At 42.4% G+C, this 15,479-nt stretch overlaps 1 protein-coding gene across 1 annotated transcript; it reads right to left on the bottom strand.

Moving 5' to 3' along the window:
* Positions 1-521: 521 nt before the first annotated feature.
* LOC127567511 (interleukin-8-like) lies at positions 522-14,632 on the bottom strand. Its single transcript, XM_052010494.1, has 4 exons — positions 14,505-14,632; positions 5,327-5,456; positions 5,030-5,109; positions 522-771 (listed from the first exon to the last, which is right to left on the bottom strand). Exons 1-4 carry the CDS (start codon positions 14,563-14,565, stop codon positions 752-754), a joined length of 291 nt encoding a protein of 96 aa, XP_051866454.1. The 5' UTR covers positions 14,566-14,632; the 3' UTR covers positions 522-751.
* Positions 14,633-15,479: the final 847 nt, after the last annotated feature.

The following is a 15,479-nucleotide window of genomic DNA, read 5'->3' as shown; positions in this document are numbered from 1 at the left end:
GGTCCTTGTCATAGTTATTGTTTCAGGTTTCTCTCTCCACGGATGTTGACGGATCTGCTGAGTATTTCCAGCACTTTTGTTTTAGTTTCAGATTTCCTACATCTGCAATATTTTGCATCTGGATTAATGCTTTCTCCTAAATGCCTATTGGTCACAGCTTTATTACTGATATCAAGTGGAGTGTGAAGGACATGTCAGCCATGGAGCCCATGACCCACTTCTATATCAAACGATTTAACACAATAACTAAAACTAACTGGATTCAGTAACACTACAAAACATATCTATTTCCTCCTTTAACAAATATTGCAGAGAACTAGAAATAACATTCCAAAGCTGATGCAAATTATTTATTTATTGATCAATGTTGTGGGGTCTGGATGTCACTGACAAGTCAATGTTTAGTGCCCATCCCAATTGCAAGCAATTTGAATAACAATGTAATTTATAGAAGTATGATAAAGTACACATGCAATATACCATGGAAAATAGTGCAGGCATTACCACAAGTTTATGTAAAATGCATTTTAATTGGTTAATTTGTATTAAAATCATATTGCTTAGAGCAAGCTTTGCCTTAGTATCAGCATCATGCCTTGACACGTGGAAGCATCAAAAGCAAAATAGGAGATGGGAGAACAAGCTCTCAGAAGCTATAGCACACAGCCCAAAGCTTTCTTCGTTGCATTATTGTGATAGCTGACGTGATCCAGATGTGGAACTGAGTTCACTCCATCACTTGGTAACTTTCTTAGTTCCATGGTTTGGCACCTGAAAAAGTAAATTCCGTTTTCAATTTTGTCCTTTTTAATGGACCTCACAACATCTTCAGTAAATAAATTATGAAATGTTATAAAACTGAAATTTATATAAGCTCGCAAATGTAATCACTGCCAATGAAACACGTTGAGTAAGAAAGAGAACCTCTCCCTTCTGTCCCCATTAAAACAATGGTACAAGTTAGAATCTCAATTTTCCACCTGACAAAACTGAGTCAATTCATAGAATCATAAAAATGTACAGCACAGAAACTGGCCCCTTACGGCTCACCTCATCCATATTGATCACGGTACCTATCTACACATCCCATTGCCTGCATTAGGCCCATATCCCCCTACTCCTTTCCTATACAAATGCCTTTTAAATATTGTAATAGTATCTGCCTCCACTACCTCCTCTGGCGGCACACCCCACAGATCTCCCCTCTCACCTTAAACCTGTGCCATCTAATTTTATACCCCCTACCCTGGGATAAAAGATTCTGACTATCCATCCTATCTATGATTTTGTAAACCCCTTTAAGGTCACCCGCAGCATCCTGCATTTCAGTGAGAATAAACACAGCCTATCCAATCTCTCTTCATAACTACACCCCTCCATTCCAGGTAATATCCTGGTGAATTTCGTCTGCACTCTCTCCATTGCTACCACATCCTTCCTGTTGGGCTACGACCAGAACTGTACACAAAACTAAGTTCGATCTAACCAGTGTTTTGTACAACTGCAACTGGCATCGCAACTGTTGTACTCAATGCCTCAGCCTATGAAGGCAAGCATACTAAATGCCGTTTTCACCTGTGTCACCTCTTTCATGGAGCTATGGACTTGGACTCCAAGGTCTCAATGTGCATTTATGCTCCTAAAGTCCCTACCATTTACTTCACATGTCCTAACAGAATTTGACCTTCCAAAGTGCATTACCTCACAGATTCCTTCCACCACCATTCTATCCAACTTTCCAGCTGACCTATGCCCTGCTGTATATTTAAACAACCTTGTTTGTTATCCTATAACCAACAATTATTGTGTTACTTGCAAACTTACTAATTATATTCCCTGCATTCTCATCCAACTCACTTATATACACATTATAAACAATAAAGTTCCCAGCAATGATCCCTGCAGTACACTACTTGTTACAGATTTCCAGTCAGAGAAACAACCATCCACCATTACCCCCCGCCTCATATCACCCAGCCAATTTTGTATCCACTTCACAAACACACCTCGGATCCCCTGCACCTTAACCTTCTGGGCCAGCCTACCAAGTGGGACCTTATCAAAAGCCTTACTGAAGTCCATATAGATAACATACCTCCCTGCCTTCATCAATCTCCTTGGTTATCTCCTCAAAAAATTCAATCAGATTTGTGAGACATGATTGCCCCTGCACGAAACTGTGCTGACTCCTCCTAATCAGTCCCTGCCATTCCAAGTGAAAATAAGTCCCGTCCCTCAGAATCTTCTCCAACAACTTTCCTACCACTGGTGTAAGGCTCACTGGCCTGTTAGTTTCCAGGCTTATCCCTTCTACCCTTTTATGCATGAAACAAAAACAGGAAATGCTGGAAATGTTCAGCAGGTCAGGCAGCAACTCAGGGAAGTAAAACAGAGATAATGTTTCAAAGAACAGACAGAGTTCCAGAATTTTCTGGTTTTGTTTCAGATGTCTTGCTGTTTGTTATATTTTTAAATGATGCGTGAAGTTGGATAGAATTGGGGACACCAATGTGTGTGCTGGGAGTTGGGGTTGGGAGGTTTGGGGGTGAGAGGGTGGGGTGTTGAAGAGGGAAGGAGAGAAAACTATGAATACATAGAACATAGAAGAGTACAGCACAGAACAGGCCCTTCGGCCCACAATGTTGTGCTGACATAGCTAATCCCTCCTACCTACAGAATGTGCATGTCCCTCCATTTTCCTCTCATTCATGTGCCCATCCAAACCCTCTTAAAAGCCCCTAATGAATTTGCCTCCACCACCTTATCAGGCAACGCATTCCAGGCATCCACAACTCTGAGTAAAAAAACTTACCCCTCACATCTCTTCTGAACCTACCCCCTCTCACCTTAAAAGCATGTACTGGAATGCTTAATAATGGGAAAAAGATATTGCTTTTATTGAGCAATCTAGTGATTACTATTTGTTATTTTTTATTCACCCTTGTTCAATGAAAAGAGGAGAAGGGCAGGTTGAGGATAGCACCCAGCACGTCTAAAAATGGTGAAGCTACAATGCAGGACAAGTACATGCTAAATGACAAAATCAACATGCAACAGACAGGGCTAAGTGAACCCATTACCAACACGTCAGACCAATAAGCCAAAAATTGCAGATGGGAAATTGGAAATAAAACTGAAAATGCTGGTAATTTTCAGCAACCAGACAGCATCTGTGAGAGAGAAACATTATAAATGTTTCATGATATATGAAGGGTTATTGACCCTAAATATTAACTGTTTTTCTCTCCACTGTTAATGAGTCTCTCAGGTATTTTCGATTTTTTAAACAGATTGAAGCTCTGTTGTCCTGGGACATGTAGATGTGAATGGCGATACAAGTTAAGATCTAACAGGAGGAGGAGGCACAAGACCATCCCATCCTCACTGATGGAGGAGTTTAGCATATGAAGTTTAAAGACAAGGATGGAGAATTTGCAGATATATTCAGACAGAAGTATCAAGAGTATGATCTTTCTCATCTTCCTCCTGAGATTCTTATCATCCCAGAAGCCAGTTTTCAGCCAATTCAATTCACTTCACATTAATATTAAGAGATGGTTTAGATCACTTGATACAACGCAGGCTAAGGGACCAGACAATGTCCTGCCAGTGAGACTGAAGACCTACGCTCCAGAACTAGCAGTGCCTCTTGCCAAACTCTTCTAGCACCGTCACAACATTGTCAGTTATCCAACAATGTGGAAAATTGCTTGGATATTCTCTGTCCACAAAAAGCAGGGCAAATCCAATCATTCTTCTCTCGATTATCAACAGAGTGTTGAAAAGTGTCATTGATGGTGCTATCAAGTGACATGTACTGAATAATCTGATCAATGATGCCATGTTTGAGATTAGCTAGGACAAAATGCCTTCAGGTCCCATCGTAGCCTTGGTCCAAGCATTGATCAATGAGCTGAATTCCAGAAGTTAGATGAGAGGAGAGTGACTGACTTTGACATCAGTATAGTATCAAGGAGCCTTGGCAAAGTCAATGAGAATCAGGGAGAAACGACTCCTATGGTTGGGCTTATACATGCACAAAGGGAGATAGTAGGGGTTGTTGGAGGTCATTTGTCCCAATCCAGCTCATAACTGTATGAGTAGTTATTTTATAAATGATCATCCTTCTACAATATCAGAAGTGGAGATGTTTGTTGATAACTGCACGAAGTTCAATTCCATTTGCAATTCTTCAGAAAATGAAGCAGCCAATACATGAATTCAGTAAGATCTGAGCAATATTCAGGTATTGCTGATAAGTGAGAAACAACAATAGTTCCACACAATTGACAGATGATGACCTGAGAGAATTGAACTATCTACCCTTGAAATTCAATGGCAACAATATTGCTGCGTCCCCCATCATCAACATCTCTAGGTGGAGTAGGGGGTGTGGGGGATGGGGGGTTGTGGTCATCACTGGGCAGAAACTTAACTGGACTTGCTGCATAAATGCTGTGGCTCAAAGAAAAGATCAGAGACTGGGTGTGCTGCAACAAGTAGCTCAGCTTTTTGCACCCCAAAACCTTGTCAGCATCGACAACTCACAAGTTAGGAGCATGATGGAATACTCTCCCTTTGCATGCATGTGTTAGCTCCAAACAACGCTCAAGAAGCTCAACATCATCCAGGACAAAACAGCCATTTTGATTGGCACCCCATCCACCAACCACCCATCCACTCATTACATCTGCCAATGATACACCATCCCTGTAGTGTGTGGCATTAGCAAAATACACTGCAGCTACTCGCCTTGGACACTCTGAGAGCATCTTCCAAACCTCCAACTTCTTCACCAAAGGCAAAGGCAGCAGGTGGCATGGAAGCACCATCATCTGCAGTTTCCTCTCCAAGGCACATACGATCTAACTTTGGAATATGTCGTTCCATCATCATCATTGAATTTTAATCCTTAAACTTCCTGCTCACCATCATGTTCCCAAGGACAATTAAGGATGCTGAATGACACAGACCTTGCCAGTGACACCCAGGTCCTGAAAAATAAGTAAATTAACATCTGAATACCAACCTTTCTTTGCTTTAAAGATGATCTTCAGCCATTTGGCTTTGGGATCCACACAGATTTTTTTCCCACTTTTCAGCTGGATACTGTGAAAAGAAGATGAATTTTAGAATCTAACCCAGAAATGGATGCCTCCTCTCTGAAGACAAGGCTCAGCAAAAATTTAGAAAGAAACCTCTTCGAATTTTGCCTCATAAGCAATTGATTATCCACCAAATGATTTAAATAAAGCACACAGATTAACAAATGGAGATCACGAAAGGGCAGTTTATTCCTTGATTCAAATTTAATGTCATGACTCACATTATCTCCGGTGTCTCACAGTGGAATCCACTGGGAACATATTTCACACGCCACATGTATTTCGGGTTAATAAATTTCTTGGTGGATAGGATGCATTGACAACGTCCTTGGATTTCTATGATCGGAATACCTGTGAATGGATATGGTGGCTGTATTCAATGAAATAATACGCAATTCACTGCTGAGGTATTAGTAATCAGTGTGCAGATGAAATCCTGTCTGATATTAAAATACAATGACCCAGATTTTGGACATCAGCTTCTGGTGGCCATTGATGCACAGTTAAACATGCAGCTCTGTAAGCTGTACTGCTCCTGCAGAAGTTTCACCGTACCAACACCTCACCAAGAAACTCAGGAAGCAAGCACATAGAATAATAATGTGAAGTTGTAATACCTACCTCACGGATACCCACTAAGCATGCTGGAAAGGTCAGAGTTTATTCATTCCATTGTTACAAAAAGGTAGCATATCAGATGTGTTAATGAACTAGTGATCCAGAGGCTTAGCAACAGACAAAGTATTTTAATTCAGATAATAACTTGTTCCCTTAAAATTGTTGGTGTCAGTATTAGTGATCACATAACTATCAGATTATCATTAAAAGCCATCATGTCTATTTGTGTCCTGTGCTTTAGGGAAGGAAATCAGTCATGCTGACCCAGTATGACAATGGGATGTTATGGTGAGGGTGTATAAGACACTGGTGAGGCCAAATTTGGAGTACTGTGTGCAGTTCTGGTCACCTAACTATAGGAAGGATATCAGTAAGATTGAAAGAGTGCAGAGAAAATTTACTAGGATGTTGCCGGGTCTTCAGGAGTTGAGCTACAGGGAAAGATTGAACAGGTTAGGACTTTATTCCTTGGAGCATAGAAGAATGAGGGGAGATTTGATAGAGGTTTACAAAATTATGAGGGGTATAGACAGAGTAAATGCGAGTAGGCTCTTGGCTTTAGGGTGAAAGGGGAAAGTTTAGGGGAACATTAGGGTGAACTTTTTCACTCAAAGAGTGGTGGGAGTGTGGAACGGGCTGCCATCTGATGTGGTAAATGCGGGCTCACTCTTAAGTTTTAAGAATAAATTGGATAGATATATGAACGGGAGAGGTCTGGAGGGTTATGGACTGAGTGCAGGTAAATGGGACTAGTGAAATAAAGTTTTGGCACAGAGTAGAAGGGCCAAATGGTATGTTTTCTATGCTGTAGTGTTCTATGGTTCTATATGTAACTCCTGGTATATACCAATATGATTGTCTCTTAAGTATCTCATGAAATGACCTAGAAAGACTTTCAGTTGTATTAAATCTCTACAACAAAATATATTTTTCCTCTTGGGCAGTCCCTCGGGATTGAGGATGACCAGTTCCCACTGTGATTTTCAGGGTTCTGAGGTGGCTCATGCAGTCAGTGTGGGAATCACAGAACCACAGATGCAGCAGGTGATATCTGATGGTGTGAGCAGGTAGGTAGATTATGTTATGGTGCACTCCTTCCATCATTTATACAGGGCCTCTGTATGCTGTGATGCCTGGTCTCGGGTTACAATACCATTCTGGATGTTCCTTCTCCACTTTGTGTAGTCATGCACCATGGATTCCCAAGAGTCAGTGGGGATGTTGCATTTTGTCAAGGATGCTTTGAGAATGTTGCCCTCTGTCCACCTGGTAATCTCTTCCCATGATAGAGCTTGGAATAGAATGTCTGCTTCAGCATTCTGGTGTTGGGCATGCAGGTGACATAGCCTGTCCAGTGCAGCTGACTTAGTGTAACAGAGCTTCAATGTTAGGGATGTTGGTCAGGGAGAGGACAGACATTGGTTCACTTCTCCTTCCACTGCAGTTGGAGAGTTTTGCAGAGACATTATTAGTGGCACTCTTCCAATGCCTCAAGGTGTTAGCTGCAGGTAGTCCAGGTCTTAGAATTGTACAGTAGGGCAGGGGTCACTGGTGCCTAATAGACCATGAGTTTTGTGCCAAGGTTGAGGTCTTGATTCTCATATAACCTTTCCCTTAATTCACTAAAGCTGTGCTGGCATAATGAAGGCAGTGATGAATTTTGTCATCAATGTCTGCCTTCACCATGTGGTGGCCCCTGAGAAGTGGTCCACATTCTCCTGGGTCTCTGACCACAATAACAAAAAGAATGGATTGACCACCTTCCTTTGAGCCAAGCAGTAATTCACATACAGCAAATACACAACCAACCCAGTTAACCCTTCAAATATCTAGGGACAGGTATCTAACTTGGAAGAATCGCGCCCCCCCCAACTAGTCAAACAACTGTCTAACATAACTATATATGCAGAACCATACCTTTCACCCTTGATTCCAGCCTCCCCTGTCACTGTCCTTGGGTATGTCCGATACAATAGTTCACAGGTGGGATGCAGTGGCTCTCTCCATGTCTCTAGGCCCTATGATGATTCATGGCATCAGATGAAGCATTATTCCTGATTGCCCCATCCTCCCTCAGCTGATCTACCAGTTGTCCTCTATGTTGAACACCATTTGGAAAAAGCAGGAGAGATATAGAGATTTCAGAACGTAATACTTTGAATAGGTTGACTTTATAGTCCATCACCAGTAGTGGTTCAGCAGCGCAACTTTTGACAGAAGTGACCACTGCCGAGTGACTGGGCTTGTGGAAAATGGTGACTGAAGAGAGGCAGTGTCATCCTCACATTGTACCTGAGTCTGCCCATTATAGTATTGGTCCACTGCACAGTCCATGTGGAGGTAAAAACACATCTTCATACCGATGACACTGTGCATGGACTTATTTGGTCCAATCACCTTTCATCAGAACCTCTGATAAAAGATCACCAGCCTAAGTCACTTTGTTTGTCTCTCAACAGATACTGTCTGTTCTTCTGGGTATTTCCTGAATTATCTGCCACAGTGTAGGGCCTCTAAATCTCTCACTTCTTACCCTAAGTTTACCCTTTCTAGTTTAGACACCTCTGTTGTGGGAAAAAGTTTCCTACTATCTACCCTATTAATGCCCTCATTATTCTGTATACCTGAATCGGCTTCCCCCTCAGCCTCCTCTGTTCCGAGGAAAACAAATCCAGCCTATTCAGTCTCTCCTCATAACTAAAACAGTCCATTCAAGGCAACATCCAGTTAGATCTCCTTTGCACACTCTCCATTGCAAACACATCCTCCTTATAATGTGATGACCAAAAGTGTACACAGTACTCCAGCTGTAGCTGAGCCAATGTTTTATAAAGTTGTACAGGTTTTTTATTCTCTGCCCTGGTTAATGAAGGCAAGTATTATGTATGCTTTCTTCACCACCCTATCCACCTATGCTAACACTCTCAGGGATTCTTGGACTTGTTCCTCAGTACTCCCATAGAACCATAGAACCATAGAACACTACAGCACAGAAAAACAGACCATTCGGCCCTTCTAGTCTGTGCCGAAACGTTATTCTGCTAGTCCGATTTACCTGCACCAAGTCCATAACCCTCCAGACCTCTACTGTCCATGTATCTATCCAATTTATTGTTAAAACTCAAGAGTGAGCCCGCATTTACCACATCAGATGGCAACCTGTTCCATACTCTCACCACTCTTTGAGTGAAGAATTTCCCCCTAATGTTCCCCCTAAACCTTTCCCCAAAGCCATGTCCTCTCGTACTTATCTCTCCTAATCTAGGTGGAAAGAGCCTATTCACATTAACTCTGTCTATACCCCTCATAATTTTGTAAACCCCTATCAAATCTTCCCTCATTCTTCTGCGCTCCAAAGAATAAGGTCCTAACCTGTTCAACCTTTCCCTGTAACTCAACTCCTGAAGACCTGGCAACATTCTAGTAAATCTCCTCTGCACTCTTTCAATCTTACTGATATCCTTACAATAGTTAGGTGACCAGAACCGCACGCAATACTCCAAATTTGGCCTCACCAATGTCTTATACAACCTCACCATAACATCACAACTCCTGTACTCAATACTTTGATTTATGAATGCCAGGATGCCAAAAGCCTTTTTACGGCCCTGTCTACCTGTGATGCCACTTTCAGGAATTATGTATCTAAACTCCCAGATCCCTTGTTCCTCCACACTCCTCAGTGCCCTACCATTTACTGTGTATGTCCTACCTTGATTTGTCCTTCCAAAATGAAACACCTCACACTTGTCTGCATTAAATTCCATCTGCCATTTTCTGGCCCATTCTTCCATTTGTTTCCGATCCCTCTGCAAGCTTTGAAAGACTTCCTCGCTGTCCACAACACCTCTAATCTTAGTGTCATCAGCAAACTTGCTGATCCAATTTACTACATTATCATCTATATCATTGATATAGACAACAAACAACAATGGCCCTAGCACAGATCCCTGAAGCACACCACTAGTCACAGGCCTCCAGTCTGAGAACAATCGTCCACTACCACTCTCTGTCTTCTCCCACACAAGCCAATTTTGAATCCAGTTTACAACCTCTCCATGGATACCGAGTGTGTGAACCTTCTGAACTAACCTCCCATGTGGGACCTTGTCAAAGGCCTTACTAAAGTCCATGTAGACAACATCCACAGCCTTTCCTTCATCTAATTTCTTGGTAACCTCCTCGAAAAACTCTACAAGATTCATTAAACACGATCTACCACACACAAAGCCATGCTGACTATCCTTGATCAGCCCTTGGTTGTCCAAATGCTTGTATATCCAATCTCTCAGAACACCTTCCAATACTGATGTCAGGCTCACTGGCCTGTAATTACCTCGCTTACTTTTAGATCCTTTTTTAAACAACAGAACAACATGAGCTACCCCCCAATCCTCCGGCACCACACCTATGGCTAAGGACATTTTAAATATATCTGCCAGGGCCTCTGCAATTTCTACAGTAGTCTCCCTCAATGTCCGAGGAAATATCTTATCTGGCCCATGGGATTTTTATCTACCTTTATTCGCTGTAAAGCAGCAAGTACCTCCTCCTCTTTAATCTCTATATGTTCCATGATTCTATTGCTTGTTTCCCTTCCTTCCATATCCACTATGTCCATTTCCTGCGTAAGTACTGATGCAAAAAAATTGTTTAGATCTTCCCCATCTCCTGAGGCTCCACACATAGACAACCACTCTGATCTTCTTGGGGACCAATTTTGTCCCTTACTATCCTTTTATTCTTCATATACTTGTAGAAACCCTTCGGATTTACCTTCACATTATCTGCCAAAGCACCTCATGCCTTTTTTTTTGCCTTGCTGATTTCCTTTTTTAGTATTTTCTTACTTTTCTATACTTTTCGAATACCTCATTTGTTCCTAGTTGCCTATACCTGCTATACACCTCTCTCTTTTTCTTAACCAGATCGCCAATATCCCTTGAAAACCAAGGTTCCCTATGCTTTTTAACTTTGCCTTTAATCCTGGCAGCAACATGCAAACTCTGCACTCTCAAAATTTCGCCTTTGAACGCCTTCCACTTACTGAACACATCCTTGCCAGAAAACAACTCATCCCAATCCACTCCTAGATCCTTTCTCATTTCCACAAAATTGGCCTTTTCCAATTTAGAACCTCAACTCGAGGACCAGACCTATCCTTATCCGTAAGTAACTTGAAACTAATGACATTATGGTCACTGGACCCAAAATGCTCCCATACACATACTTCTGTCACCTGACCTGTCTGGTTCCCTAATAGGAGATCAAGTATTACATTCTCTCTTGTTGGTACCTCTATATATTGATTTAGAAAACTTTCCTGAACACATTTGACAAATTCCAAGCCATCCAGCCCTTTCACAGTGTGGGAGTCCCAGTCAATATGCGGAAAGTTAAAATCCCTACTATCACAACTTTATGTTTCTTACATCTGTCTGCTATCTCACTACAGATTTGTTCCTCCAATTCTCTCTGACTATTGGGCGGTCTATAATACAACCCTATTAGTGTGGCCACACCTTTCCTGTTCCTCAGCTCCACCCATATGGCCTCTGTAGATGAGCCCTCCAGGCTGTCCTGTCTACGCACAGCTGTGATACTTTCCCTGACTAGTAATGCCACTCCTCCCCCTTTCATCCCTCCCCTCTATCACGTCTGAAACAACGGAACCCCGCGACATGAAGCTGCCAGTCCTGCCCCTCCTGCATCCAAGTCTCACTAATAGCAATAATGTCATAATCCCACGTGTCAATCCATGCCCTAAGCTCATCTGCCTTACCTACAATAGTCCTTGCATTGAAATAGATGCACCTGAGAACATTTCTATCACATACAAACCTTTGATTTCTGTTTATACCTGCAGTCCTCACATGACCTTTTTCCTCCTCCACCTCACCATCTGTTCTAACACTCTGGTTCCCCTCCCCCTGCAAATCAAGTTTAAACCCCCCAGAGCAGCACCAGCAAACCTACCCGCAAGAATGTTTGTCCCCCTCCAGTTCAGGTGCAAACCGTCCCATTGGAACAGGTACCACCTTCCCTGGAACAAAGCCCAATTGTCTAGAAACATGAAGCCCTCCCTCCTGCACCATTTCCTTAGCCACGTGTTTAGCTGCATAATCCTCCTATTTCTAGCCTCACTAGCTCGTGGCACGGGTAGCAATCCTGAGATTGCAACCTTGGAGGTCCTGTTCTTCAATTTTGCACCTAATTCTCTAAAATCTCTTTGCAGGACCTCCTCCCTTTTCCTATCCACATCATTGGTCCCTACGTGGACCACGACATCTGGCTGCTCACCCTCCCTCCTGAGAATATCGAGAACTCAATCCGAGATATCGTGGACCCTGGCACCAGGGAGGCAACAGACCATCCAGGATTCTCGATCTCTCCCACAGAACCTCCTATCTGTCCCCCTAACTATCGAATCCCCTATCACTACTGCTCTCTTCTTTTGCCTCCTTCCTTTCTGAGCTGAGGGTCCCGTCTCAGTGCCAGAGACGGGACCACTGCCACTCGTCCCTGGTTGGTCGTCCCCACCAGCAGTATCCAAAACAGTATACTTATTGTTGATGGGAACGGCCACAGGGGTGATCTGACCTGTCTGTCTTTACCCCTTCCCTTTCATGACAGTCACCCAGTTACCTGTTTCCGGACTTTTAGGGGTGACTATCTCCCTGAACTCCTGTCTATTTCTACCTCTGCCTCATGAATGATCCAGAGTTCATCCAGCTCCAGGTCCAGCTCCAGTTCCCTAACTCGGTTAGTCAGGAGCTGCAGCTGGATGCACCTTTTACAAGTGTGGTCATCAGGGACAAGTGTGCTGTCCCTGACTTCCCACATACTGCACACGGAGCACACGACTGCCCTAACTGCTGCCATCAGTACTTATTCCTAAGTTATTTAAATTAAAGGAACTTACCGGCCTTACCTCTCTGGGGGCAAGCTCATCCAAGCCTCTTGAGCCAAAGCTTCAGAACTCCACACCTAACCCTGAGCCGCTCCTCATTGGCCGCTCCTCTTCAGATACCCCTCCTTATATTTGTCTCTGCCAATTACCTCAAGTACCGCTCTCTCTAATCAACCACTCAACACTCTGTTTAACCCATCAGTTGCCCTCCATTTATTAAGCTTTTAAAAGACACTCACTGGACCTGAAGGGGGCCCGCTGCTCCAATGGCTCCCGGGCTCCTTGGGAACTTCCCAGACTGCATCACCTTATTCATCTTCCCAGACCTTATTCATCTTCTCAGAGTGCATCACCTCACACATAGCAATATTAAATTCCATCTGCCACTGTTCTACCTAAACTAACCAACTGATCGATATCATCCTGTAGCCTATGTCTATCTGCCTCACCATCAACAATGCCACCAATTTTCATGTCACCTACAAACTTACTGCATTCATATACAAATCATTAATATATATAACAAACAATGAGTCTCAGCACCGAATCCTGTGGCAAACCACGAGTCACAGGCTTTCAATCACTAAAAGGGCCCTCTGCCATCAACTGCTGTCTCTTATTATCAAGCCAATTTTGGATTGAGTTTGCCAACCTGCCCTAGATTCTATGGGCTATAATCTTTTGGACATATTTGCCTATTGGGGACCTTGTCAAAGGCCTTACTGAAGTTCATGTAGATTGCATTGGCTGCACTGAACCCATCAATACATTTTGCTAGAGACACAATCTGGAACAACAAACAAGATGCTGGAGGAACTCAAGTGGGTCAGGCAGCATCTGTGGAGGGAAATGGGCAGTCAATGTTTCGGGCCATCTGGACTGTCCATTTCCCTCCACAGATGTTGCCTGTCCCTTTGAGTTCCTCTAGTATCTTATATGTTGCAATACAATTTGTTATCTCTGAAATATTCAATCAATTTGGTCAGACAAGATCATCCCTTAACAAAGCCATGCTGACTACCTTTGATTTATCACTGCCTTTCAAAGTGTAGAATAATCCTGACCCTCAGGTTTTTTTCCAGTTACTTCCCTACCTATCCTTGAAGAGAGATAGAGTAGAGTAGCCTGTATTCCAACAGTTTAGAATGACAATGAATGAAACATCATTGAAATATACACAAGTCTGAAACAAAAACAGAAATGTTAGAAGATCACACCCAGTCTGTTTAACTGAGGTGGGACTGAGTTGAGGATATAGTAGAGGCAACTTTAAATTTCTTCCCAGTGCATCACAAACATAGCTTCAGCCATATTCTTACCGGTACACCATACTGGCTTGGATCATTTTATTTTCACCCCTGGCTGAGGAGAAATTTCTTTAGTCAGTCATTCTCCTTAGGAACTCACTCCCTGAAAAGCTGTGAATGTGCAATTATTGGTTATATTCAAGGCAAAGATTTATGCATTCGAGCTGCAGAGCAGGCCCAAGGAGCTGAATATCGTATTTCCAATTCTAAGTTATTTCGATATAGCACTCCTCTGCCTGAGTATTTAGTCGAGGAGTTAGTCCACAAAATTAAGAACCACTTTGAAAAGAGATGGAGGATTGTTGCTTGGATCATTTAGCATTTCATCAGGTCTAGTCATAATCATATCCAAGCTATGAAGTTTCAGACTAAATGGAATTTAATTGATTCAGCCTGCTGCCATTATGTTTCAAGAAATATTACTACGTAGAGATTTCAGTCAAAAATTATTTGTTCATAATATTTTCCATATAACACTAGAATGAACTTGGAATCAAAAAAAAACAAGATGCAAACTTCAAAATTCCTTTCCACACTACAGAGCAAAGACAAATCACAACATACCCTGTGCAGCAATGGCACACAGAAGCAGGATCAGTATTGTCATGGTAGTTGCGCTGTTCATTTTTGACTTCGCTGCCGATGTGATCTCTGCTGAAAGGATCCTCTGTTTATCACTGTGACAGTGTCTATCTCTGACTCTTTCCCTCTCTGTTGTTTGACTGAAGTGTGGTCCACTGAAATCTTATTTATTGAGCTCTTTTCACTTTCAGTTTGCACAACCTCTGGAGGTGAAGTTTATCAAAGAAGGGAAACTCCTGAGGAACTTCCCAAACTTTGAATAAAATAATCTTTAACTCTTTTGTCTCTTATGGTTATGTAAAATCCACAGAAAGATATCATCACTCCATGGCAAAGAATTAATTGGGTGATCTTGAACTATCTATCAATTATAAGAAGATGTTTAGCTGTGCTGCTCATCAACTTGGCCTGCTGTGATGGCATTTCCTGAAACTGATTTGTGCTGCTAGTATCCATAGTGTTTTGCAAGGGTATTCTTTAACTATAGATTGATTGTAATTGCTTCACAGGCAGTCAAACTCATCTAATAGCTTTAACAGCTACTTCAGCCAAGGGAATAGTTGAAAACTCTGTGATATAAATTTCATGTGAAAGACCAAGTAACCAAAACATTATTATAAGATGCTGCAGATAATAAGAAGAACACCACCCAATATTGTAGGTCACCTACTTGTTAAACCTGCCCTTAGATCAAGTAGGATCCTGGCACAAACTTTCTACAAGCAGCAGACTCTGACTTGATCAATAAGGTCATGAGCATAGAAGGGCCTCGACAGTAATAGATCACATCTCTTGGCACAGTCTCAACAAACTGCCCACAGAACTACTTGGTTGTCTGGTTAGGACACATCCCTGGCTGAGCCAAATGTTGAAGCTGCTTGATGAGATTGAGCATTTATGAAACAATTAAAAACATTTAGTTAGCGTAACGCTATTACAGCACCAGCGACCCAGGTT

The sequence above is a fragment of the Pristis pectinata genome, chromosome 2 (genome assembly GCF_009764475.1).
Source record: "Pristis pectinata isolate sPriPec2 chromosome 2, sPriPec2.1.pri, whole genome shotgun sequence".
NCBI lineage: Eukaryota > Metazoa > Chordata > Chondrichthyes > Rhinopristiformes > Pristidae > Pristis > Pristis pectinata.
This window is presented reverse-complemented; position numbering and strand designations above follow the sequence as displayed.